The 24,494-nt window shown below is 47.0% G+C and overlaps 4 protein-coding genes and 1 pseudogene across 5 annotated transcripts; 3 read left to right on the top strand and 2 right to left on the bottom strand.

Annotated features, from left to right (window-relative positions):
* Positions 1-298: 298 nt before the first annotated feature.
* On the top strand, positions 299-2,238 carry LOC124695528 (heavy metal-associated isoprenylated plant protein 25-like). Of its 2 annotated transcripts, none has more exons than XM_047228364.1 (3): positions 299-663; positions 1,670-1,751; positions 1,858-2,238. In XM_047228364.1, exons 2-3 carry the CDS (start codon positions 1,679-1,681, stop codon positions 2,013-2,015), a joined length of 231 nt encoding a protein of 76 aa, XP_047084320.1. In that variant the 5' UTR covers positions 299-663; positions 1,670-1,678; the 3' UTR covers positions 2,016-2,238. The 2 variants fall into 2 exon arrangements, with proteins under 2 accessions (XP_047084320.1, XP_047084319.1); XM_047228363.1 differs by lacking the exon at positions 299-663 and adding an exon at positions 1,416-1,562.
* A 6,792-nt stretch (positions 2,239-9,030) lies between these two features.
* On the top strand, positions 9,031-13,123 carry LOC124694628 (formin-like protein 9). The gene is made up of 5 exons (XM_047227592.1): positions 9,031-9,223; positions 9,395-10,574; positions 10,662-10,852; positions 12,102-12,337; positions 12,413-13,123. The coding sequence occupies exons 1-5, from the start codon at positions 9,031-9,033 to the stop codon at positions 13,121-13,123; spliced, it is 2,511 nt and encodes an 836-aa protein (XP_047083548.1).
* A 523-nt stretch (positions 13,124-13,646) lies between these two features.
* On the bottom strand, positions 13,647-16,553 carry LOC124695526 (dihydrolipoyllysine-residue acetyltransferase component 4 of pyruvate dehydrogenase complex, chloroplastic-like). Its single transcript, XM_047228362.1, has 6 exons — positions 15,649-16,553; positions 15,367-15,558; positions 15,189-15,276; positions 15,015-15,085; positions 14,824-14,907; positions 13,647-13,976 (listed from the first exon to the last, which is right to left on the bottom strand). The coding sequence occupies exons 1-6, from the start codon at positions 16,516-16,518 to the stop codon at positions 13,872-13,874; spliced, it is 1,410 nt and encodes a 469-aa protein (XP_047084318.1). The 5' UTR covers positions 16,519-16,553; the 3' UTR covers positions 13,647-13,871.
* A 263-nt stretch (positions 16,554-16,816) lies between these two features.
* On the top strand, positions 16,817-17,437 carry LOC124695525 (NADH-ubiquinone oxidoreductase 20.9 kDa subunit-like). Its single transcript, XM_047228361.1, has 2 exons — positions 16,817-17,028; positions 17,117-17,437. Exons 1-2 carry the CDS (start codon positions 16,875-16,877, stop codon positions 17,272-17,274), a joined length of 312 nt encoding a protein of 103 aa, XP_047084317.1. The 5' UTR covers positions 16,817-16,874; the 3' UTR covers positions 17,275-17,437.
* Positions 17,438-22,961: 5,524 nt separating this feature from the next.
* On the bottom strand, positions 22,962-24,210 carry LOC124701407 (annotated as a pseudogene).
* Positions 24,211-24,494: the final 284 nt, after the last annotated feature.

The following is a 24,494-nucleotide window of genomic DNA, read 5'->3' as shown; positions in this document are numbered from 1 at the left end:
AGTATTTAGCTGCTCGAGGTAATAAATGTATAACCTAGTGAAACTTCTATATTGTAAGTTAAGTTGGGTTCGCCTCGAACCCAGGAGTATCCCTCTTAGGACCCAAGAGGAGCTCCGAGACGATATGTGTTTTATGCTTGTAATAATAAATGAATGAGTTATGGACCTGCTATGTTCTGTTGTACTACTCTGAGGGATGTAATATTTGCGGAATGGTACTTCGTGAATGTTATATCAACGACTGGTATACTACAACATGCAGTGGTATGCAGGGTCACCACACTAGCTCGGTGGGAAACTTACACATGGAAACAAACTCTAACTTGTATGCACGGTTTCTGTCTACAAATCATTCGATGTTATTCCAGTGTTTACACTGACTGAAGTTGTGTTGGCAGAACACTGAAACAAGTGCTTATCTGCTCTGTTTTTTTTTGTTTTTTTGCGATGAAGCTCCTCTAAAAGTAGCAATCACTGAAAATCAACTGGTCGTTTGCAGGTTCCATTGCCATTTTCTTGAAGCACGGACTCACAATGCCTCGTGAACAAAATTGTCATGCTTCTTCAGGTTGGCTGCCACAGATAGATATGCCATCAGGAGCTAGAGTTCTGTCAAACTGACAAACATCAGCAGAAGAACAAATTGCAGCTTTGCATCGTGAGGTTCGTTGATTTTGGATTCAAATTTATTCATTATTTTGAAACAAGGCAAAAGACCCATTTTCATCGATAAAGGAGATTTAGAATCCAAAATCAAGGCAAAGCCATGACCTAAAAATAAACCCTAATCTTGCGGCATTACATTACACAACGCTTTGTCTCCGACAATCGACCACATATTCACTATGTCCTCTAATCCTGCAATCATCATTGCCGCGGTTGACGGGTGGATTTAGAAAACATGCACATTTCTTTCTTTCCAAACTTCCCATGAGACGAGCATGGCAAGGAAAGCTATATATCCTTTCTCGATTGTCCTCTTTTAAGCACAAAGACGTGCCACCAATTGTGTACGGTTTGGGCTGTATGCCATCCACCCGGATCAATATCATGGATTTAGACCAAGCCCTAGTGCTCGCCGTATTGCATTTTCAAGATTCCGGACGTCTGATCTTTCCGTGTCCACTATCCCATCTCATGTGGACGAGGGCAGATAACTAGGATTCAGCGCCAGGAAAGGCAACCACATCTCTAGGTAGGAAGGAAATGGACAACTAATCCGTGCAAGCCAGCCCTGCGTGCGTCGCTGGACCAGGATCTGATTCCAATCACCAGCAAGACAAGGACACAGCTGGGTGCCCGTCCGTTTCCGTCCACGACGAAACGAACAACCCCCGAAGAAAGCAAAATGCCAAGCAATACAACAACCGTCTGGATCCTCTTAACCCCAGCCCCAGCTCCATGCCACCATATATACCCCCTCGATCGCAAGGTTCTTTTCTTTTCACACCCCCCTTTGTTCTTTACGCCGTGCAACACATTCCACTTTCTTCTCCGACGAGGCGGAAGCCCGCCATCGCCGCCGCGGCTGTCCAGGGGAGGGGAGACTCATGAGCGACAAGGTGAGGACAGGGCGATGGTCCACGGTCATGGGCTTTGCTCCAAAGATATACTAGTACGTTAGTAGGAGTAACTGATGGCAAGTGTGTCCTGTGATGCGATTTCGCAGTTCTACTGCATGACGATGCGGATGAACATCGACTGCAGCGGGTGTTACCAGAAGATCCGGAGAGCTCTTCTCGAGATGCATGGTAAAAACAAAACAAAAAACCCGAAAGCCTTTAACCCTCTGCCATTTCTTCAGTTTTAACAGTGACGGGTCCTAACTTGTGTGTGTGTGAACTGTTAACTGACAAGATATCGAGAGCCACCTGATCGAGCGGAAGCAGCAGAAGGTGAGCGTCTCCGGCGCTTTCGTGCCGCAGGACGTGGCGATCAAGCTCCGCAGGAGGACCAACCGCCGCGTCGAGATACTCGAGCTCAAGGAGGTCGACGCTGCCCCCTCGGGCCCCTGAAGGCTCAAGCAGGAGCTATCTGCCAGTCCCATGCTATCTGAAGCTGCTGAAGATGAACCACTGTAGAAACGAGCAGACGAACAATGCAAAGCGTGAACATTGACGTCTACAGCATAGCAATAGTCAGCTTCATATGTACTGTATATAATTATGCATGGATATGATGATAGGCTAATGTTGCAACCGAGTTCTTTTATTATTACGAGAGATGACATTATGCAAATGAGAAGCCGCAGTCCTGTACGGCTGTACGCGGAGTTCGTGACAAAATGCACAACTAGTTCCGTTGAAACAAAATATGCACGGTTAGTTGATATTAGCGCAGTACACACGTGCTGCTACGAACAGGGACGGAGACAAGGGGGGACGAGCAGGGGCTACGCCCCCCCCTATGGCCATGGATTTCTTAAGAAACTTAGCCATGTTTGCTCCTTTTCTGTAGTGTTTTAGCAAGTCTAGCCCCCCTTATGCAGATCAAGACACTAATTAGCCTAGCTTTGCCCCCCTTGAGCTCGACTCCTGGCTCCGTCCCTGGCTACGAAACAACGATTTTCAGAGCATCAACTCCCCTTACACCACTCTCATTCCAAATATAGATAATCCAAGAAGTGCAAATGCTTTCAAGCCAATCTCCTTGCTTAAATGCGGAATCAAGATTATCACAAAACTTCTGGCCAGTAGACATCAAAAGATAATACTGAAGATTAATCATACCAATCAATATGGGTTTTAAAAGAGTAAGTACATTCATGATAGTGTAGCTTGGCATTTGAATATCTTTATCAATGTCAACACTCAAAGAAAGAAGTTGTGGTAACATTGGATTTTGAGAAGACCTTTGATATAATTGAACACAACACAATCAACGAAATCCTGAAAATGAAGGGTTTTGGTCTAAAATGGTAATATTAGATGGATTTAATTTTCACATCCGGGACTTCTTGAGTGATGCTCAATGGTGTACCGGATAAACAAATTTTCTGTAAGAGAGGGGTTAGACAAGGCGACCCGTTATCCCCACTTATTTTTTGTTTTGGCTGCAGATCTTCTTCAATCAGTCATTAACAAAGCTCTTCATGATCATCTGATCCAAGTGTCTATACTCATTGTCTCCTGCCAAACTACCAGGTAATTCAGTACCCAGACGACACAATTTTGGTCTTACCAGCGTGTTAAATTCAGATTGGTGTAGTAAAAAATATTCTTGAGAGTTCCACTGCTTCAAGATGGGCTCAAGGTTAACTACCACAAATCTGTTATGGTACCAATTAATGTCTCTCACGATAAAATGAAGTTACTCATCACAAGCATATGGTGTTGCCGGTATATGGTGTTGCCGGTGACTACTTATATGAGTACGTCCGGATGAGCGAGTCCAGCTGCTTGGAAGCGACGTACAGATTCTGCAGAGCATTGATCGCTGTGTTTGGTGAAGAATTTCTGTGCCAACCTACTGTAGAGGACACAACCCGTCTGTTATCAATCAACCCTTCCAGAGGTTTCCTGGGATGCTTGGCAGCATAGATTGCATGTACTAGGAGTGAAAGAACTACCCTTTTGGTTGTCAGGGGTCGTACAAGGGCCATTCTGAGGGGTGCACAATGATTCTTGAAGCTGTTGCTTCACACACATGTATTTGGCACAAACTCTTCGAAATGGCCGGCTCACACAATGACATCAATGTGCTACAGCGCTCTATGATGTTTGGTAGGCTTGCGCACGGTCCCTGACGTGGATTTTGAGATCAATGGCCACCACTACAACAAAGGGTACTACCTTGTTGATGGTATCTATCCACCTTGGGCTACGCTCCTGAAGACAATCCGTCGTCCCAATTCAGAGCAGGAGGCAAGAGGCAGCCTGAAAAGATGTCGAGCGGGCATTTGGTATCCTCCAAGCTCATTGGGCTATCGGTGGGCACCCTGCTAGAGCATGGAGTGTGCAAACCATGTGGGAGGTGATGACTGTTGAGGTAGAGCGGGATGATTCACTGTTTGATAATGATTGGAAAGGCCATGAAGAGTTGGTTGCTCCTCAAGGTGGTCCGATATCCTCCATGTGCATCACGAAATTCAAGACCAAACGGTTCACAACCAGCTCCTAGCTGATTTGGTTGACCACATGTGGGTGCATATTGGCAACAATATTGCAAACAACAACAATGATGAAAATCCCGAAGAAAACAATGCCTAAGCCATTTGTATCATTTTACTTTTTATTTAAACAATTACTTTGTCATTTAATAGGTGGACAATAATTTTATGTAATAAATCTAGCTAATTTAATCTTATTTATATTTTTCTTATGATTTTATATGTCTTATATTGATTTTAAATGCCAAGTGCCAAATACTTTGGCCGCCACCCATATCTCGCGTTGGGTGCGGCGGCCACTATCTGCATGCCCATCCAAACGGACGCGCCCGATTTGGGTCTCCCGGTTGTAGATGCGCTTAACGCCCAACTTTCCCCATAAGGTCTTCCAAAAGTAGCTAGTACTTCCGATCCGATCCAATGGTCCATGGCAGTCCGCAAAGTTGCAAAGTTGAACGATCTACCTAAAAAAAAAACAATGCAGCAAAGTGGGAAGCCTTATCTCTCTTATGGTAAGGTATGAAGTGTGCTATCCTATATAACTAAGAAGTTCATCCCCACTAAACTATTTCTCTAAACATGCAGCTATGCCACATCATCATGTGTTCACTAACTTGCCACGTCATCCACTAACTACAGTTTATTTTGCATGTTTTTTCCATTACTCTTCCAGCCCATTACTCTTCAGCCCATAGGTAATAGAACCAGGCGTACAGGCCACCACTGTTTCTCTTCTCCACCAACAAAAACATGGATCCACCGACCAACTACTCAATTCTTTCTGTTCATCTCCCCGCGATTCCCGCGAAATATCTCCACATGAAATAGATGCAGACATACGAGAGGTCAGGAAATTGATGCAGGGTATACGAAAGGTTTGCGCAGAATTCCCCCTATAAATTCTCCGATCCGGCTTGGCCTTTTGCATCGAGTCCTCTCACAGTCCACTGGGATGCGCTCTGGGCGTCATCATGATCCGCCGTCACCACTACAACGCCAGCCGCCGCCATTGAGTCCTCATGCGCTTACGACGGCAAGGGGACAAAAATGCATCTGTATCCCCCTTACAGAGCTGAATTTCTGCAGCCTCTTGGGCTAGCTTTTGGTTCCTGTGTTATCTTGCCGTGCCCAGGTTCTGTTCGCCCGCTTCTGTTGCCATTGGGCATTTGGCCAGAGTTAATTAGCTTGCTTCTTCTTGACTTTCCTGTTTCGTGTCTATGTAAGTTACTGACGTATGTTCTGTGTTTTTGCTCTTACGGACTTACTTGCAGGAGATATGGTTTGCATAAGAATCACACATGTGACACCTATCTTGATAAATGTGCCCCAAGAAAATAATATTACCTTAGGAGTATCTTCATTTGGGCTTTTCACTTTCAAGGCTAGAGCGGAATTCCTCATATCTGAATCAGGTTAGCTAAATTCATTCAATCTATAACATTTTGTGATTTGTTTTTATCCATGTCATGAAACCTTTTTCAGCAATTGGATGTTGCTTCTAACTTTGGTTAATTTTCTTTTTGAATCCAGATCGTTCTACTTATGATGAATGCGGTAAATGTAGTCTATGTTGTCCCAGAGTTTCTTCACAACTCTTTCTTAAATTTCATCTTGCTGGATGTTTAGTTAGACACAAAAGCATAATATGTGCGACAAAATTTTAGAAGTTCTCTGTTGTGTTATCATGGGATACCAATGTCTACCTATTAAAATAAATTGAAAATATTAGCAAAATATTTGATGTCCGTGTGTCCTACTCTTGCCGATACATTTTTCTGTACTGCAACCAGTATATTCTTCCATGACCTCCTTATTTGTCTTACAGTTTTCTTGATGGGTGCATTATTTAATCATAGTTTTCCGCAGCAACGCGTGGGAATCATCCAACATTTGTTTTCTGCATCGTCCTTCCCATGTACTGATCTATCTTATCAGCCACCGCATGATATATCTGAAGCGTCTTAATGGTCATCAGGAAGAGGAGGCTTCTTATTAGCATCTACACCCCGGTCTGCTGCAGTAAGGAGAGACATATTAGCATCTATATCCTGATCTGATGTGCAATAAGGAGAGAAATCCATAATGTTGTATATTTCGATTATGGAAAGACTCCGACCATCAGGATGAGAAATTGCATTCATTCTATTGTGAGATGCAACTAGGTTGTACCCATTACAGTGATGTATCTTTTTTCCTTTCAGTTCATTGAGGAGAATTCATGGATTTCCGTTTTCTCTACAATAATCATATTTTTGTGCAGACAATCATAATTATAAATAAACTAATTTATAATTCTGCTAATTATTTGGGAAGACTAAATTACTTTACAACATTATGTTTCCGCAACAACGTGCGGGGTATCATCTAGTTTTAGAAAAGTGATCTACCACAACAAATATAGTCTTTGCACGTTTTTGTTCTAGTAGGTAATCCTAAAAAGAAGTCCATTGTCCATACTAACTTCTTATCAACGTACATGTTGAATAGGCAATGGTGTATAGCAAGGGACCAAGCGAAATGGTTTTAGACTTAAGCTTTGTGGCATGTAATGCATCGATGCACATGCCGCTCCACGTTTCATAGTGGATTCCACCAACAACCCGATCTCACGTCTAACTTTTTAAAGGCTAAACAAGGACAAAACCCAGTGATATAATACACCGTTGGATGTACTAGGAAACAGAAAATCTCTTTTAAACGAAGCTGAGAAGCCAGATTCAGTAGGAAGGTAAGTTTTGCAAACCTGAACTAGTCCCTTTCTGATCACCGATGCGAGTCACCAATCATGTCGCTGCCGAGTAACAAAAATGTGAAAGGAAAAATGGGGTTGCATGGTGATCTAGACAGTACATTGGCAAGAATGCAAGTATTCCTAGCTGCTAGTAGCTCTTGCCACCAGCTGCTGTCAGAAATGGCTGGTGCAAGAAACATCAGTGCAGCGTTGGCACATGACGAGAAGCAAGAAAAAGCAGTAGCCGTTAGTTACTGCAGGGTCTTGACAGCAGCTACCTTGGAGTGGCATTAAAGGCTGCAGAGTTAGATAGAGAAGGACTGGAGGAGAGACACTAGCACGGTTGTTGCCTGGACTACGGGCAAGACAGCAAATATGGCCGCGCGCACACGCCATTTTATGAGCCGCATCTCCAGTCGCGTCCCCAAAACTGTCCCCCAAAGGGATTTGGGGCGCGTCGGACAAAAAAAAGCGTTCCAGCCGCGTCCCTCAAAGCCCTTTTTTGTCCGGCGCACCCCTATACGGTGTCCGGCGCCCCGAGCCCGTCCCCGTCCCACAGGGGACGCACCGGGCACGCCGGACACAACGAAAAGCGAGGCGAGGAGGCGCGGGGCCGACGCGTCGGCGGCACGGTTAATTTTAACCTAACCGTCGCCTACCTCGCGACGGAAGTTATTCGCGCGCAGCGGCATCTTTGCCTTAATGGCGACGGAGGGGCAGGCGAGACGTCTCGTCGGTGCTGCGCGGCCTCCACGCGTCGCCGGCGTTCGCACGCCACCGCCCGTTCCCGCGCGATCTTCCCGCCTCTTCTCGTCCGTTCCGCGCTTTCTTCCCGACGCCGGCGTCTATAAAAGGTCTCCCGGCTCATCAATGGTAGCCACCACACCCCGCCGGCAACAAACACAGCCCTCGTCGCTCCACGGCCGTCTCCTCCATCACCGCGTGGCAATGGCGAACCGCCCGGCGATGGCCACTTCCCTCCACCGCCGTCTCCTCCATTGACGAGCCGGCGGCGGCGTGCGGCACTCGAGGAGGCACTCGAGGAGGAGGCCCGCCGGCCGGCGTGAGGCGCAGCGAGGCGGCGGATCTAGCGGCGTTCTCCGCCCCCGCCTCCGCAGCCGAGGAGGCCGCGGCGGCAGCAGCGTGGCAGGAGCGACGGTGCGACACCGTTGCGGCGTTCGACGCCTCGACGAGACAAGAGGCGCGACGGCGCCGGTACCGGGAGGACATGGAGCAGCCGATGGGCCGACGAGCGCCGGCGCCGGCCGCGATGAGCGGCGGGCGCTGTTCCGTGAACGGCGTGACTCGATCGAGCGCCGGCGGCGTGAGTCGATCGAGCTCCAGCCAGCAGGCGACGGCGGAGGAGCGTCGGCAGGCGGGAGTCGGCGCTACGGCGCTATGGGGAGGCGGGCGGAGCAGTTAGCGGCGGCCGACGCGTTTGCGGCGGCGATGATGGAGGCGCCAACAGATGTGGAGGAGGAGGCGCCAATGGAGGAGGAGGCCGAGGCGGAGGAGACCGAGGTGGAGGACGACGACGACGACGATGAGTTCGACTGGTCCGACGACGACGCCCCGCACCCGGACGAGACGGCCGATCAGCAACGCGCCCTCGTCGAGTCCTTCGAGTCGGAGAAGAAGCTCCAGGACGACGCCCGTGCCCGCGAAGAGGCGCAGATTCGTCGCGCCGTCGAGCTCTCCCTCCGGGCGGCCCGGCGAGGGAGGGCGGAGGAGGACTATCGGCGGGAGCGGCACCGTCCGGCCACCACCGAACGCAAGGAGAGGAGGCGCGCGCAGGAGGAGCTGCGGCGTAGGGGAGGCGACGACGGGGCGGGGCCGTCGAACGCGCCGCCGGGCGGTCAGTAGTCTAGGTTTAGATGAAATCTAGCCGTTTTCATTCAAACTTTGTAATATATAATCAAAATTGAATGAAAACCTTTATTTTCCTGCACAAATATTCATTTGGGGGCGGCGTTTGGGGGACGCGGCTGGGGAGCGACGTCCCCCAAACGCGGCACGAGCAAAACACGTCCCCCAAACGCTCAATCCGGCGCGGTTTGGGGACGCTTTGGGGGACGCGACTGGAGATGCTCTTAACCCCTTCCTGTTCCTCCTTTTTGTCACGCCACAAGCCAGAGTTCAGTACTTGCGCCAGGACCGCTGCTTCTTCTTCTAAGGCTAGCTGAGCGAGAAGATGGGCATGGCGACGAGGTGCATCCTGCTCCTCCTCTCCATCTCCGTCGTGTTCCTGCTGTTCAACTTCGAGGTCCTTGAGGGGGCTCTCCATCTAGCAGGCCACGACGATACTTGGATCGATGGCAGCACGGCCACGACCCATGACATCGTCGACCGTTTTGGTTTCCTCCCCAGGTTCAGGATGCTGATTGGTTTGCATCATCATCGAGCACGGCACCGAGGGCATCGGCGAAGCTCTGCAGCTCCAGCACCATCACCGGCTCCAACCCATGAAGCGAGATCATCGTCGGCTCCTGCCCCTCATTTCCATCCGCAACGAAAGAGAATGCCTTCTGCCCGTCATCACAACCACATTGCCCCAGCTAGAAGTTCAGTGCGCAGATTGGGAGGTGGCCGCCACCATACCAGGCCCCCCAAAGCCGCCATTGTTGCTCTGGCAGTGGTTGGGGCATGCCTGCTTGCTCTTGGAGTCGCCATAGCAGCAATGTCGCTCAGAAGATCAAGGAAGTTACGGAAGGGGTGCTCAAAGCCGTTCAAACTGTTTTGCCATGGTTCAAGAGCCCAGAGGTCACCTTCTGCCACCAGAAAGGTCAGTTCTCACCCAAGCCCAGATCCACTCTACCTAAGTTCTGTCGTACAATGCCACGAGAACTATCCGATCCTTAAACAATCTTCTGAGTCCAAGAGCCTATCCATTATCAGCACCTCCTCAAAGAGCATAGAATTAATCACAAGTGATCATACTGTGAGAATTCAGAACTCCACGCAGTCTGATGAAGCCGAGTCTTTCCATTCCATACCTTGTTCTCCTTCATCAACTGGTTCCATCACCGAGTTACCGCTGCATATCCGTGACAAAACTATGACCAGTCCATTTCCATCGTCTCCACATACAGATAATTCACCATCTAATTGTTCATATCGATCGTTTTCACCAGATTATAAATCTCACTTGCCTCCAAAGAGTCCACTACCTACCGCTTCCAATCACTTCAGTGTGCATGGCACTTCTCAGTCCCCTTCAGAAGAATTAGACGCAGAAAAACCTGAAGTAAACCATCAAGTCATGGTAAAAACAAATGATGTTTCTGGGTTGATGGAGCGTCATGAAGCTCCAAAAGAAGCGCAGGCAAATTCCAAGTTCTGTAATCCACCAGAAACCAATTCGCCTTCCTATCACAAGGATGCCTCTTTCTATCACATGGATGCGTCTGCCTCCAGACCAACCATACCATCCACCATGTCAAACACTAAGGAATCCACAGCAAGTTCAACCGAGGGAGCAAAACATCAAATGCCTAGTGCAATGACTGTACCGATATCACCACCACCACCTCCGCCGCCAAAAAGATCTCCCCCAAGTCTGGCCTGGAAGAACTCTGGACAGCCACCACTACCACCTGCGTTACCACTTCAGATACATGTTGGTAAAGACGGGTCCCCTCTTCCAAAGTTGAAACCTTTGCACTGGGACAAAGTAAGAGCAGCCCCAAACCGCTCCATGGTGTGGAATGATATAAGATCAAATTCCTTTGAATTCGAGTAAGACAATAGAAGAATCCTCCCTCAGTACTACACTAACATTGTATATGTTACTACTATCTTTTTATAATAGGAAATGTTATGCAGATTTGATGAGCAGATGATCAAGTCTTTGTTTGCATACAACTTTCAAGGCTTAGTGAAAGATGAAGACGCCACCAGCAGGACTTTACCTACCACTAAACATGTCATTGAACATCACCGACTTCAGAATACTACCATCTTATTGAAGACCTTAAATGCAACCACGGAACAAGTTCACAATGCTATAGCACAAGGTAAGTTTTATGATATCTGAGTTACATTTATCAAGTTAAGGATAAGGTTGATGGAATGACCATTTTATACCTAAGGCACCCCCATTCCCCCCCTCCACCGCTCTCAGCTGTCTACAGTAGAGTTGAGAGTCTTTTCTCTCTAACCGGGCCGCCGCCGGCCGCTCCGCCAGGCTAGCTGGCTGGAGTTGCTTGGGGTGTGGCGCCGGAGTAGATTAGGGTTAGATTAGGTTGTTGTCTGCTTGTTTTGCGACTTGATGTCGCCGTTTGGGGGATCTCCCCGTAGAGAAGACGCCGGCCAAGATCTTTGCCGCCGGATCTGGGCTGTCCTAGGGCTGCTTCTTCTCCTTCCTTTACTCCGATGGCCGGAGGGAGGGGAGGGTGAGAGCAGCAGCGTCTTCTTCAATAACCTGGTGGTCGAGGGATCTTCTTCTCCTCTGGATCTCAGTTCAGGCGTTGCCTTCCTGGCCGGCCATGGTGGCGAGGAGGAGAGGCTACCTGATGCTGTTAGGCCTGCTTTTTCTCTGCTCCTGGCCGGCCATGGTGGCGAGGAGGAGCTGGAGAAAGGTTGGCTGATTTTGGCTCTTGGGGAGGGATCCTGCCCTCTTTGCTGGTGGAGCTGCTCCTCCAGCGCGTCTCTCTGTTCTTCCTCTCTGCCTCGCCGTGGTGGTGAGAGGAGAGGCGGCGGTAGGGCGAGCTGGACCGCTGCTCATCAGCGCTTGCCTACAGGGTGCTATGGAGCTTCTTTGGCAAAGCTCTTCTGTTCGGAACACGCGCCGCTCCTCGTCGACGGCACGATCTTTGGCCGGTATGGCGGCCCATCTGCAACCTCCAAGACGGAGGCCCTTCTTCGCTCTGTTCGCCGGAGCTCGTCGCCTCTCCATCGCCAAGTGGTTCGTCCCCGGAGGAGGAGAAGCGGCCGGCGGATCAGCAGCTTCGCCGGAAGCATGCTTTCGAGCACATCGGCATCGCATCTCGACGGCAGCGTCTCGAGGTCGCCGGCGAATGGTGGTGGTGACGCCCAGGGACCCGATTGCTTTTTCGATTTTTGTCTCGGGGTGTTTTATGTAATTTGGGAGGGCCTTTCTTCAAATTTAGGTTTTTCGGTGCAAGAGATGCCTGAGGACTTCCCTGTAAATTTGTACCCACCACGTGTGATGGAATGAAAGCTCCTGGGCCTTCTAGGCCTTTCTTTGTTCAAAAAAAAATCAAGTTAAGGATAAACCGACCCTTTTGTGTGGTCTATTCTCAGGAACGGGATTATCCGTACAACAACTGGAGGCGCTTGTCAAGATGAAACCTACCAAGGAAGAAGAGGAAAAACTACTGGTCTATGATGACGATATCGACATGCTAGATCCAGCGGAGAAATTTGTCAAGTTACTACTAGCTATACCATTGGCATTCCAAAGAATGGAGGTTATGCTCTACAAGGAAACTTTTGATGATGAGGTGGTTCATATCAAAATGTCCTTTGCAATGATTGAAGTAAGTGTAGACCATTTCAGTAACCTGTTGCGATATGGGCTGTTCTTCTTAACTTATATCTATTCTGTCTACTAGGGAGCTTGCACTGAACTCAGGTCAAGCAAGCTGTTATTAAGACTACTTGAAGCAGTACTCAAGACAGGGAACAGGATGAATATTGGAACACTAAGAGGTGGTGCAAATGCTTTCAGATTGGACGCGTTGCTGAAATTGGCAGATGTACGTGGGGCTGATGGAAAGACAACCCTTCTGCATTTTGTACTTCTAGAGTTGGCCCGTTCCAAAGGATCAAAGGCTGCAGAGAAGCTCGGTGAAACCCCCAGGTCTTGCCACGCCACACTAGCAGAACGGGAAGAATATTGCAAAACAGGTACAGAATTCGTCTCTGAGCTAAGTAACGAGCTAGGCAATGTCAAAAAGGTAGCAAGCATAGACTTGGATACTATGATGAAGTCAATTTCAAACCTATCACGTGGACTGGCTCAACTAAGAGATCTCATTGAGAAGGACCTGCCCAGAAATGACAAGAACAAGGAATTCCTGCAATACATGACAACCTTCCTAAATTATGCAGAAAACACTATGCAAGAGCTTGAAGTTGGCAAAGCTCAAGTCTTGCACCATGTTGGGGAGCTAACAGAGTACTATCACGGTGAGGTTGGCAAGGATGAGCCCAACCTGCTCCACATATTTGTCATCATAAAAGATTTTCTTGGTTTGCTGCATAGGGTATGCCGTGAGATGAGGGGCAAAAAACAAAATCAACCTCTCAACCCACTGAGGTGAATAATTTGACATTCAGATTAATCAGCTGACCATTAACAAATTGACTGTTTTGTATGCAAGTATTTGTATAGTGATGTTACCATGGAGATCAGTTGGCATTAACTGACAGTTTGTGCATGTGTGTAAGGGTGATATCATCATGTATTCTTTGATTTGTATGGCTGGGCTTTTCCATTTTGTTGAATATGTTGATAACTTGATGCTAATGTCTTAGAAGTTCTAAAATTCCTTATAGATACTTGAGAACATATAAGATTTTATGACTGAATTAATACAATGGACCAAGTGAAAAGCCGGCATGCCATCACACTTTTAAAATGGTACAGACCGAATTACATGTCATCACAAATTAGGATTGTAGGAATTATTGCTAGAATTCCGAAAAAGGTAATGAAATACTTCTGGACCTTGCTTATTCAAGTTATTTTTCTAACAAAATTCAGGACTGTATTAAATTTTCAAATAAAAAAACAGGGGTAAAAACATAACAAGGAGACTAAAAATATGAAGAACTAAGGCAACATGATAGTTAAAACTATTATAACTTATTGCTTTCCAAAACTTCCATAACATTAACAGAGTAACCCCTCTTCAATGGTATCCATGTTCTGAAGTAAATACAGTACAAACAGCTCAAAAGCAATACTCCTTGAGTGCTCAAAGATACAAAAAATTGAACACATCGACAGACTTCCAATTGGAAATAAACTAATGACTGATCGGCACATATACCACTTACAAGAAAATCTTACAAAGTTAAGCTCTCAGGATCCTCAATAATCTTTGCAAAAGTTTGCAGGAAGGCTGCCAAATCAGCACCATAAACAATTCTGTGATCAGCTGTGACATTGACCTGAAAGAAGTTGGACCAACTCAATTATATGGGATGGTAACTCCAGATACTATTTTCTGCATAAAGGCTCAGTGTTCACACAAAAACCAAATGAACATTGAAGACCTAAGTATTGCGGTCTCAAGTTCTACGTGTGGATTGTAATGTTTGCACAAAGATATTCATCATATTCTCAGGCCAGTATCAGGTACCTAGTACTAGTATATTAGCCCACATCAAATGTTAAACCAATGTATTGAAACTAGGTAACAGGTAGTCAACAGTTCTCTCACCCTACAGCAGATTATACAGGGTAAATGGCATTGTACTCGGACTTATAATTAGATTCCCGCTAATGTATCAGGTACCTAGTACTAGTATATGGCCTAGTACACGGCCTTGTGAACATAGTTTCAGTACCTTGTGTTAAACACAACCATATAAATGTTCTATGGCTGAAGAGTGTATGATCAAAACTACGTTGACTAAAATGTTTATTCAAATCAAATATGTAGCAATATTCATATTTCACGAACTTGACTGAAACTATTATGTGCCAGTGACAATTTTACCACTAAACACTGCTTTCATCTTGTTTGCTGGTACTTTATCTGGCTATCTCACTGACATGTGTGATCTAAGTCTGCGCGTCAGGGGGGAATTCAGTGGTAAAAACAGAAGGTCTTTCATACAATCATGCTTGTGGTCACATCCAACTGGCATACATAGATTTCATTTGCATGTAACATATTGACAAGACTATGCAGTTAGGCACTTGGACAAACAATGACAAGTTAACCATGGCAACTCACACAAGTTATATGTGTGAAGTTTTTCCAAAAGAAGGCAAATGTAAAAGATAATTTACCAGCATTTTGTTCTTGACACTAAAGAAACCGTCCTTGTCAGCCACCACTGTGGGTTTTGAGGCTCCAACAGCCATTATAGCTCCCTGCATTCATTCACATCCAAATTCTTAGAACTGAGTAAAGAGAAGGTGCCACTACGAACACTCAGGAAGGACTAGACAGTAAGTATATTATTGAAATGGAACTTCACCTGGCCAGGTGGGAGAATTGCATCAAATCTATCTACACCAAACATACCCAAGTTGGACAGTGTAAATGTACCTGCAAACCACAAAATAAATATTCAGGTAACTATAGTTTCCAATAATCATCATAAGTTTGAATTGATGATCTAACATCTTATGCAGTGCAATAATTTGCATACCAGAGTTGTACTCATTTGGTTGGAGCTGTTTTGCGCGTGCCTTCTTGACTAGCTCCTTCCACTTTTGTGAGAGTAGATATATATCCAGCTGCATTGCGGAATTTCCTAAGCCATTTAGTAACCTAGCATGCAGCAATAGGTAAATGAAACCACATTTATCATCAGAGGTAGCTTGTACCTTATCAGCTTGCTCCAGGACGGGTGTAATGAGCCCGCCGTCAATGGCGACGGCCACAGCAATGTTGATGGAACTGTTGTACGTGAAGCTCGACCCGTCCCTGCAGCTAGCGTAGACCACAGGGTACTGCGCCAGCGCCATAGCCGCGGCCTTGGCGAGCAATACAGTCATGGTCACTCCCTTTGGCTTGACCTGGTAAAACAAATTAAAAAAATTAGTTAAAAATGAAGGAAAGAGTGTCCCGAGCATTTGAGCCCTGCGCACAGACTCCAGATGTAGCACCTTCTCATACAGCGCGTCGAGCTTATCGGTTAAAATGGGGTACCCGACACGGAACGTGGGCACTGACAGGCTCTCCACCATGTTCTTGCTCACTGCAGCCTGCATTGCAGTGAATGGAACCACGGTGGCACCAGGTACCGGGGGAAGCACGGCCGCCTGCGGCACAGCCTTCGCTGATGGAGCTGCCACAGGTGCAGCAGCAGCGGGAGTACAAGCAACCTTTGTCTTGGGCTGGATGCCGGCGGCCGCCTCAACATCTGCAGGCGTAATTCGGCCGAACTGCCCGGTGCCGGTCACCTTGGCAAGATCCACCCTGTGCTGCTTGGCCAGCTTCTTAGCCTGCGGCGTGGCGATCCCCTTCGTCCCCGCGCCAACTGGAGCAGGAGCAGCCACGGGAGCCTCCGCCGGCGGAGGCGGGGCGGGGGGAGCGGCCGCATCGGAAGGAGGAGAGGATGGCTGTCCGCTGGAGAGCGTCTGGGCCTGGGCGAGGGCGAGCGCGACGTCCTCGTCGGACTCGGCGAGCAGCGCGATGGGGGCGCCGACGGGGGCGGACTCCCCGGCGGGGACGAGGACGACGGCGACGATGCCGTCGTAGAAGGTCTCGACGTCCATGTCGGCCTTGTCGGACTCGACGACGACGACGGCGTCGCCCTTGCTGACGCGGTCGCCCTCCGCGGCGGTCCAGGACACGATCTTGCCCTCCGTCATGGTGGAGCTGAGCGCCGGCATGAAGATCTCCCGGATCTTGGCGCGGACCACCATCGGCCCGCGCCGCCGCGCGGCGGCCGCGCGCGAAGCCGGCGCGGCGAGGCGCACGCGCGCGGACAGGGCGGAGGCGGAGAGCGAGAGGGGAGCCGGGGGTGCCGCCATTGGTGAGCTCGGGGCTGGAGACGGGGGCGAGGAGAGCGGGGTTTGGTTCGCTTGCTTGGGTATAAGCGGCGACGGTGGCGAGCCGAGGGCGGAGAAAGCGAGGCGAGGGGGGCTTTGGAAACTCCGACGAGGAGGAGGTGGGCCGGGCCGAACGTCACTTACAAAGAGGGTATATGGGCCGGCCCAGCTTCTGGGTAAAGGGCTTAGCCCAGCCCATTGTTGCATCCAACTGAGCCGAGCACAGAGAGAAGAAGGCAACCACTCTTCCCAGCCCTGTCTGACCCACCTTCTGCTCTCCGCGACCAAATCTGCCGCCGCGCCGCCGGAAGGAAGGAAGAGAGCCGCGCCGCGCCGCCATGAACACCGACATCACCTCGTCAGTGAAGCCGGAGTACCCGGTGGTGGACCGGAACCCTGCCTTCACCAAGGTCGTCGGCAACTTCTCCGCGCTCGACTACTTCCGCCTCTCCACCATCTCCGCCGTCTCCGTCACCGTCGGCTACCTCTCCGGTACGTCCTCCTAACTTCCTCCCCTACACACACCAACTCCAGCTCGCTCACGCTCGCTCAAATCGGCCTTCTCGGGCGGTGCTCGCAGGGATCAAGCCGGGGATCCGCGGGCCGTCCATGGTGACCGGAGGCCTCATCGGGGTGCTGGGAGGGTTCATGTACGCCTACCAGAACTCCGCCGGCCGCCTCATGGGGTTCTTCCCCAACGAGGCCGAGGTCGCGCGCTACAAGTACAGGCTGCAGTAGGGAGCCATCGTTTCCCCTCAGCTCTCTACCGACATCTTTTACCTTCCTGATCTCGTGTTAGCTTCACCTGATATGGGCAATGTATGGCCTTGGTTGAATAAATGTGGTACCTTGCTGCACACTTGTGAGGAATTCATGCTATGATTTATCTCTTTTTTTGGTATGATTGCGTCAGAATTTGGTTAGGGTTTCGGTCAACCTATGAAATTTGGGACTGGGGCTTCGTTGTGTTGAAATGGATTTTGATATTTCGAGATTAGCAAGTGTTATTTTCTTTTCCCGCACTCTGGCTTTAGCCTTGGGGAAATTCTGTTACTAGAGTATCTAGATAGCTGTTCTGTAATGGGAGTTACCTGGTGTTAAACTGTAATTATGGGCTAGATGTTCAGGGCACTTGCATCTCGAAAGAAACTGGGAAAGTTAAGTTAGACAGTAGGTTTTGGGACAATGCCCTTTGCGCACATAAACTTCATCTATGCTTACTGCCTCAAGAAGTCATGGTGCCAAATAAGTTGGTCCTTATGGTTATAATGATATTGGCAAGTGCGCCTCTATAAATTTTGAAATAATATGAAATAGAGACGGTTTTCAATGCCATGCACCATGGTACTTGCTCGGATATACTTGAAGGTGCCATACAAATCTATGTCCGATTCCATGTAGAAATATCCTAACCTTATATTATAATGAATTGTCCGTGAAATTTGGGAATTTTCATGTTGTTAGAATTGATTTTAGCTTCTTTTGATTAGGGATTGTGATTTTTCTTTACCTGCAGTGGTAAGTTAGTCATGCGGGCTATTTGAGGTCGTGAAAGCTTGTCAAATTGTTTTCTTGATAATTCTTGTGTACATTGTGGACAATTACCTGGTATTACGGATGTTGGCCGCAGTTTGTCAATTTGGTGCACATGCATCTCAAAAGAGTCCAGGAAAGGGAGGTACGGTAGGTTGAAGGAGCACCTGAGCACATAGTAAGTCCACTGAAGCTTACTAGCCTAGGAAGTTAATAAGTTATTATAGTGCCAAAAATTCTGATCTGCCTGATGAGAAGTCCACTGATGATTGCTAACGTAGGAACTTAATAAGTTATAGTGCCAAACGATCTGATCTGGCTGACGATAGTTGTATCGATGAGTGTGCTTTCACACTTTTTTAGTTAGCATGAATAGAATGGTTATTCTTCTTGATATTGTTCACCTTGATCACTTGCTGTTTGGTTGGAGTCCACTAATAAAATTAAATGTTCAGGTCACTAGCTTGATATTATTCACCTTGCTTATTTGATCATTTGCTGGAATCCACTAAGTTTGAATTTCAGAACACTTCCTGACTACCTTTTCTCTTATGATTGGGTGAGACTTTTAGTTCTTTTTGTTATGATTGGGTGAGAATTTGGTTGCTGTTTTGGGCAACTTATCTAATCGAGTAGGAATGTGTGGTCCAGTTGTGCAATTTTTAAATTATTTGTTAAATTGGGGTTTAACTTGCTTTTGCATGTAGTGGTTGGTTAGAAAAAATTCTGTCAAAAGAATATCATATATAGTTGGGAATACCTGATTTTGTGGCCCTGATGTGGGTGGTGAACAGATGTGCATATCAAAAAAATCTAGAAAGATAATTTTTTATCTGTGCTTATTAATCTAGCAAGTAATTTCTGGTGCCAAGTAATTTTAATGGTATTGGCAAGTTTGGTAGTTATGTTGCTACGCAATAGATATTGGTTATTCTCCTGGATTGTTGTGCGCTCACCATGATCAGTTGATGCTTGGTTGGAATTCGATTCTAAAACAAGTATAATAAACGGCACCTAAATATCTATCGGGGTATCAGAGGGTGTTGACAATCTTCATTTGAGATAAGCAGCAGTTGAATAAGTGCAAATATGAAGGCTAAAAGTGAGCTACCAAACGGAATAGCATTTATTGGACAGACGTGATACATGAAGGCATCATATGATGAATTATTTGATTATGTGTAGGAAATGTGCTAACCTCGTATCGCCACAGAGGTCTTAGGACACCAGAACACTTGGCATCGTTTGTTTTCATCTCTTGTGCATGTCAACAAGACAAAGAAGCCTACCATGATACCTCGTTTGATGTATGTTTTTCATGTTGTCAATAATCACACCAGGGCTGAATTGATGCTGGTTGTCTAATATGGCTAATATGGCTAATATGGTTAGGCTTCCTGCCATTCACAAAAAGTGTTCTCCGAATGCATATAATTTGAAGAGTATGGACAGTTGATTTTAGCAAGAGAGAAACCATATCTTAGGTTGCTTACCAGGAACTTTGCTGTACATGATTAAACTGCAGTTGTAGAATTTAAGAATGTATTGCTTGAAGAATATGATATATTGTTTGCTCTCCACTATTCCAAGTTCATTCTTGTTGGAAAAGTGTGATGACACATGTCCAGTTGCTAGGGTCGATCAAAATATATGTTGTGGAAGTGGCGTTCATGTTTGGCCTAATGGCTCTGCGTTGCCTGGGAAACTATGGGTCCGTTTTGGTTCTGTGCCAGCGCCAACCAAAATATTGACATGCCGTAACGTTTTGTTGCTGCCTGGTTAGGGCATCTTCAAGGGGGCGACGTATTTTGGATGCTTAAATTGTTCGTACGTGTCTGTTTACGTCAGTCCGTAGACGTGAAAATGTCCGGTTTTGTCCGCGCGTCTATTTGCGCCTAGTGTGCCTCTAGCAGCTCGATCCATTTTTTTTTCTACTTGTTTTTTCCTCTTCCAAACATTACACAAACTAATACATAATTGAGAATATGATTTTACACAAACTAATACATAATTTGGAACATGATTTACACAAACTAATACATGGTTTACACAAACTAGAACGTTAGAAAATGAGGAAACCTAAACTAGTGTTGATTTCGTATGTTTGCTGCCAAGAAACAACACTCTCGGACACACTCAATCACCCAAACTGGTCCTTTCGAGGAAGGACATCCTCTCGGACACACTCAATCACCCAAACTGGTCCTTTCGAGGAAGAACATCCACAAACCGCCACTCAATCACCCAAACTGGTCCTTTCGAGGAAGGACATCCTCTCGGACACACTCAATCACTCAAACTGGTCCTTTCGAGGAAGAACATCCACAAACAGCCACCGTAGCCATATGTGCTGCAAAGAAAGAACAATCTAAACTGTCGGTGTCCGAGTCGGACTCGCCGGTGTGGTAGTGCCTGCGGCAAGATATGTCGTCGAACACCTTGATCATCTCATCGTCCCCCTCTAGAGGAAGGTGAGCTGGCAGCCGTGCTAGAGCGCGAGGTCGCGGACGAACTTGTCTCACCCCATGTGAGTACATCTTGCCTGCCCATCGAATAAGATTCCCATGTGCAAGTACATCTTGCCTGCCCATCGAATAAGATTCGACAGGCCACCGGCAAAAGTTACAGCTGGCCTCCTGTAGCTACAACTGGGTCGGCTCGACGCCATCAATGAACTCGGCGAACTTGTTCGGGAGTCGCTTGATGCCAAGGAGGTCGTCGTCGATGCGGAGGAGGTCAATGCGGAGGAGGAATTCGAAGCAACGCTCCTCCTGCGAAGACGAGGAGGGCAGTTCAACGAACTTGTCAAGGAGCCGCCTGATGCCAAGGGGATCGTCGTCGATGCCGAGGAGGAATTCGAAACAACGCTCCTCCTACGAAGACGAGAAGGGCGCAGGACGGCGACCGTGGGGCCGTAGCTGCTCCACCTCGACGGCGAACAAGAAAAGAATTCAACAAGCGAAGAACCCAAACTGCATACACATTCCCAATTGAACCCAAACTTAATGCATATAGGAAATCTGACTAACGTTGACATAAGAAATCACATATTTGTGCAATACATCTATCACACACTAATATGTTCTGACAGCCATATTAACACAACCAAGATGGTCAGAACAACCCACCCACATTTGAGTTATCGCAAGTACAAAAGGATTATAGTCCAACTCTCAAGCAGCACACTGCACAACTTTTTTGGGAGGAGCAGAATCTCTTCAAATAAGTTAATTTCTGAGACACATCAAGATAAGATTTCATGCTACTCCCTCTCGTCTCTTTCAATTGACTCGGATTTAGTACAACTTTATACTAAATTCGAGTCAATTAAAAAAAGACCGGAGTGAGTATACTAAACAAAGGTGTTCACTAATCCACTGAGACAAACAGACAACAAGTAATTCATCGCAAAATGGAAAGAAGATACTTGTAGGCATCAAATAGCTTGGTGCATACACAGGATTAGGAGGAGTGGCGAAAATAGGACGGCTGCAAACACCTAATAACCCTGCTAACCAACCTGCAGCACACAAAAAAAAGATAAAACACACCCACCAATAGAAATATTGCATAATTAATGGGGATATGTGGTCATCCAGCGTTAAAAGAAATTAGAGCATCGCTTGCCTATCTAATCAACAAACCATCATATGGCGTCCAAAGTAGGAGGACCAAAAGGGGCACCACAACCAAAATCCGACTATTCTTACATACTGAACAGTAAAGAACATTGTTCATCCACAGATGTTATGTCAAGGGGCAAAAGATTTGTTGATCTATGAGTTCTTCAAGTTGCAGTGTATTCAGAGTCATGCTCCTGATATAGCTTATTAAGCATTCTTTGTATCATGATTTGTTTAACCAAATGCTGTTCTAATAAATCTAACATTATCAAGATTTAGTATTAGTAATGCAGAAATGCAGAATTGCCTTCATTGTGCTTCAAACAATAATTGTAAGTTTACAGGTTGATAAGCTGCATATACAAGTGATGTGCTGCTTTCAAAGTGAGTAGCAATAATCAGTTTTAAGCAGATATGGGCATATGGCCACTGACCTATTTTAGATCTCTGGTCAAGCTGCATATAAAGCTCATCGGGCATGTCTTTCATCAGGATTTGTTAAGCCAGATGCATTTATACTATAGTAAATCTAAATAAACTAATGGAAATGTGAATCTATGAGAGAAGATGTCAAGAAACACAAATATATATGACATTCCTTCTGGTCCACAGAAATTTTGGTAACAGAAGAAGTTTCAGCACAAATGAACTACTTGGTTCATTTTGGACCAAGGGAACATGAACATACTCATTATAATAGGGGATTTCACTATGGTAACCAGATCACACCCATTAAAATCCTACAATAGCTTTAACCTAAATATTGTAAAATTTATTCAGGGAAGTTGTTGAGTTGTTCTCATAATTTTTCTACAACTAAAACAGAACACAATAGCTTTAAAATTGTGGAAAATGTGTCAAAAGCTCCAAAGTTAAACCATCTAAGCATTATTATTAGACAAAAGCAACATTAGAAACAGAACAAAAATAGGCAATATGTAGTGAAGTGGCAGTTTTTGGCTACATCTGAACTGCGTAAAGGCTTCAAGATCAGTGGGCATATGAGGGGCTTATCAAGCAAGATGGCATAAACATCTGATTTCTAGCTCATATGCATCTTTATAGAAATGTATGACATGCTGAGAAAATACTTAACCAAACAGCTTAAAACTAGAATAATCAACTATGAAACTAAAATAGTTGTAAGCATAACAATAAACAGCAAAGATTATACCAGATGCTGCCATATGTAGGCACATCTTCGAATTTGAATAAAAAGGACCATGAAGGGCAACAGCTGCTGAATGATCAGATAAATGCAGGGAAATGTAAACACAACCATATTCAGAACTTTCTGATACCATCAAGTAGCTAGGAAATACAACTTGAGACGTTCATAAGATTGAATCACAGTTACTTGCATCTCCAATGCTTATTTAATAATAATAACAATAATAAAGCTAAGAAAAGGGGCCTTTCCCTTGTTTACGGTACAACCAATTCTTCATTGTGTCCAAACTGGTGTGATTCAGAGCCCCTTCTTGACGTCTAGTTTGCCTTGGCTTCAATAACCCTTCTCGCGAAGGATGGCAAACAAAATGATGCTGTGTGGAACTCGGAGTTGTAGAACTTGAGTGGTCCTTTGGATTTTGTGGAGTGCTCGTCCTCCTCAATAGTAAAAACAGGATGCTGGAAATCAACACTAGGCCCCTCCGTAGAGCAGAGCATGAAACCGATTACCCCGCTAGGGTAGGTCGGCACAGTAGTCCATGCATAGTTAACAGAACCTTTGAAAACTTGGCGACAGTTGGTGACGATATCTTCTATGATGTGCATGTGCAGCCATATGCTCTCCGCCTGAGTGCAGACAACTCCACCGGGACGCAAAGCTCTGGCCACGGACTGGAAGAAGGGTTTCTCAAAGAGCTCCTGAGCAGGACCTACTGGATCAGAGGAGTCGACGATGACCGCATCGTAGGTACCCTCTGGAGCATTCTTCAGGAAGGCAACACCATCCCCAATGTGCAAGGACACACGGGGATCTTCGAACCCAAGGGCCAGGTGAGGGAAAAACTGCTTGGAGACATCCACCACCATCTTGTCGATCTCGCAGATGTCAATCTGCTCCACCGAGGAGTACCGTGAAACCTCACGCAGAACACCGCCATCGCCGCCTCCGATAACCAAGACCTTCTTGGGGTCCTTGATTGAGCAGAGGGGAGGTGGGTGATCATCTCCTGGTAAGCGCACTCGTCTCTCTCGGTTACCTGAATCACTCCGTCCAGGACGAGCACCTTCCCGTAGGTGGAGGACTGGAAAACCAATACCTTCTGGAAATCTGAGTTCCCTTCGAAGAGAACCTTTTCCACCTTGAGCGAGTGCGCCTCGCCGGGCCACATGGAGCTGATCTCGGAGAACCATCCGGGGATGACGGCGGAGATCCCCGCCTGCTCGCCTGCTCCGTCCACCGCTGCAGTGGCCTCGCTCTCCCGCGCCCGCTTCGCCGCAGCCTCGGCCTCCATGGCAAAAAGCTAGAGCAGGACGAGGAGGAGAGGATGCTAGGCGAAGTCGGCGTGGGTTGAGGAAAGGAAAGCGGTGGTGGTGGTGGCGGCTGGGTGGGAGCTGTGAGGCGCGGCCTTGAGATTATTAGGGTTTTTCGCTTTCCCTCGAAGTCGAACCTCCTTTCTTGGAGCATCTCCACTTTATCTTCTTATCTCCAGCCAGGCTTTTTTCCTTTTCGTGGCATCTCCAGCCGGCCTCCACTTATTCCACAGGCCCACTTTCCTAAGGGGGCCCAATCGGACCAAAGACTGTCCATTTTTGTCGGCACACCTAAAAAACTTAACCTCACCACCTAAACGG

Source organism: Lolium rigidum, chromosome 3 (genome assembly GCF_022539505.1).
Source record: "Lolium rigidum isolate FL_2022 chromosome 3, APGP_CSIRO_Lrig_0.1, whole genome shotgun sequence".
In the NCBI taxonomy this organism is placed as follows: Eukaryota; Viridiplantae; Streptophyta; class Magnoliopsida; order Poales; family Poaceae; genus Lolium; species Lolium rigidum.
The sequence above is the reverse complement of the archived record's forward strand: the minus strand, read 5'-3'. Positions and strand labels throughout refer to the sequence as shown.

Coding starts and splice junctions, on each gene's coding strand:
- LOC124694628 (XM_047227592.1), top strand. CDS start 9,031: ATGGGCATGGCGACGAGGTGCATCCTGCTCCTCCTCTCCATCTCCGTC. Junction 10,575..10,661: donor TCAAATTCCTTTGAATTCGA/GTAAGACAATAG, acceptor AATGTTATGCAG/ATTTGATGAGCAGATGATCA. Junction 12,338..12,412: donor TGTCCTTTGCAATGATTGAA/GTAAGTGTAGAC, acceptor TCTGTCTACTAG/GGAGCTTGCACTGAACTCAG.
- LOC124695526 (XM_047228362.1), bottom strand. CDS start 16,518: ATGGCGGCACCCCCGGCTCCCCTCTCGCTCTCCGCCTCCGCCCTGTCC. Junction 15,559..15,648: donor TCGACGCGCTGTATGAGAAG/GTGCTACATCTG, acceptor TTGTTTTACCAG/GTCAAGCCAAAGGGAGTGAC. Junction 13,977..14,823: donor GTGTCAAGAACAAAATGCTG/GTAAATTATCTT, acceptor AACTTCTTTCAG/GTCAATGTCACAGCTGATCA.
- LOC124695528 (XM_047228363.1), top strand. Junction 1,752..1,857: donor AGCTCTTCTCGAGATGCATG/GTAAAAACAAAA, acceptor TTAACTGACAAG/ATATCGAGAGCCACCTGATC.
- LOC124695525 (XM_047228361.1), top strand. CDS start 16,875: ATGAACACCGACATCACCTCGTCAGTGAAGCCGGAGTACCCGGTGGTG. Junction 17,029..17,116: donor CACCGTCGGCTACCTCTCCG/GTACGTCCTCCT, acceptor CGGTGCTCGCAG/GGATCAAGCCGGGGATCCGC.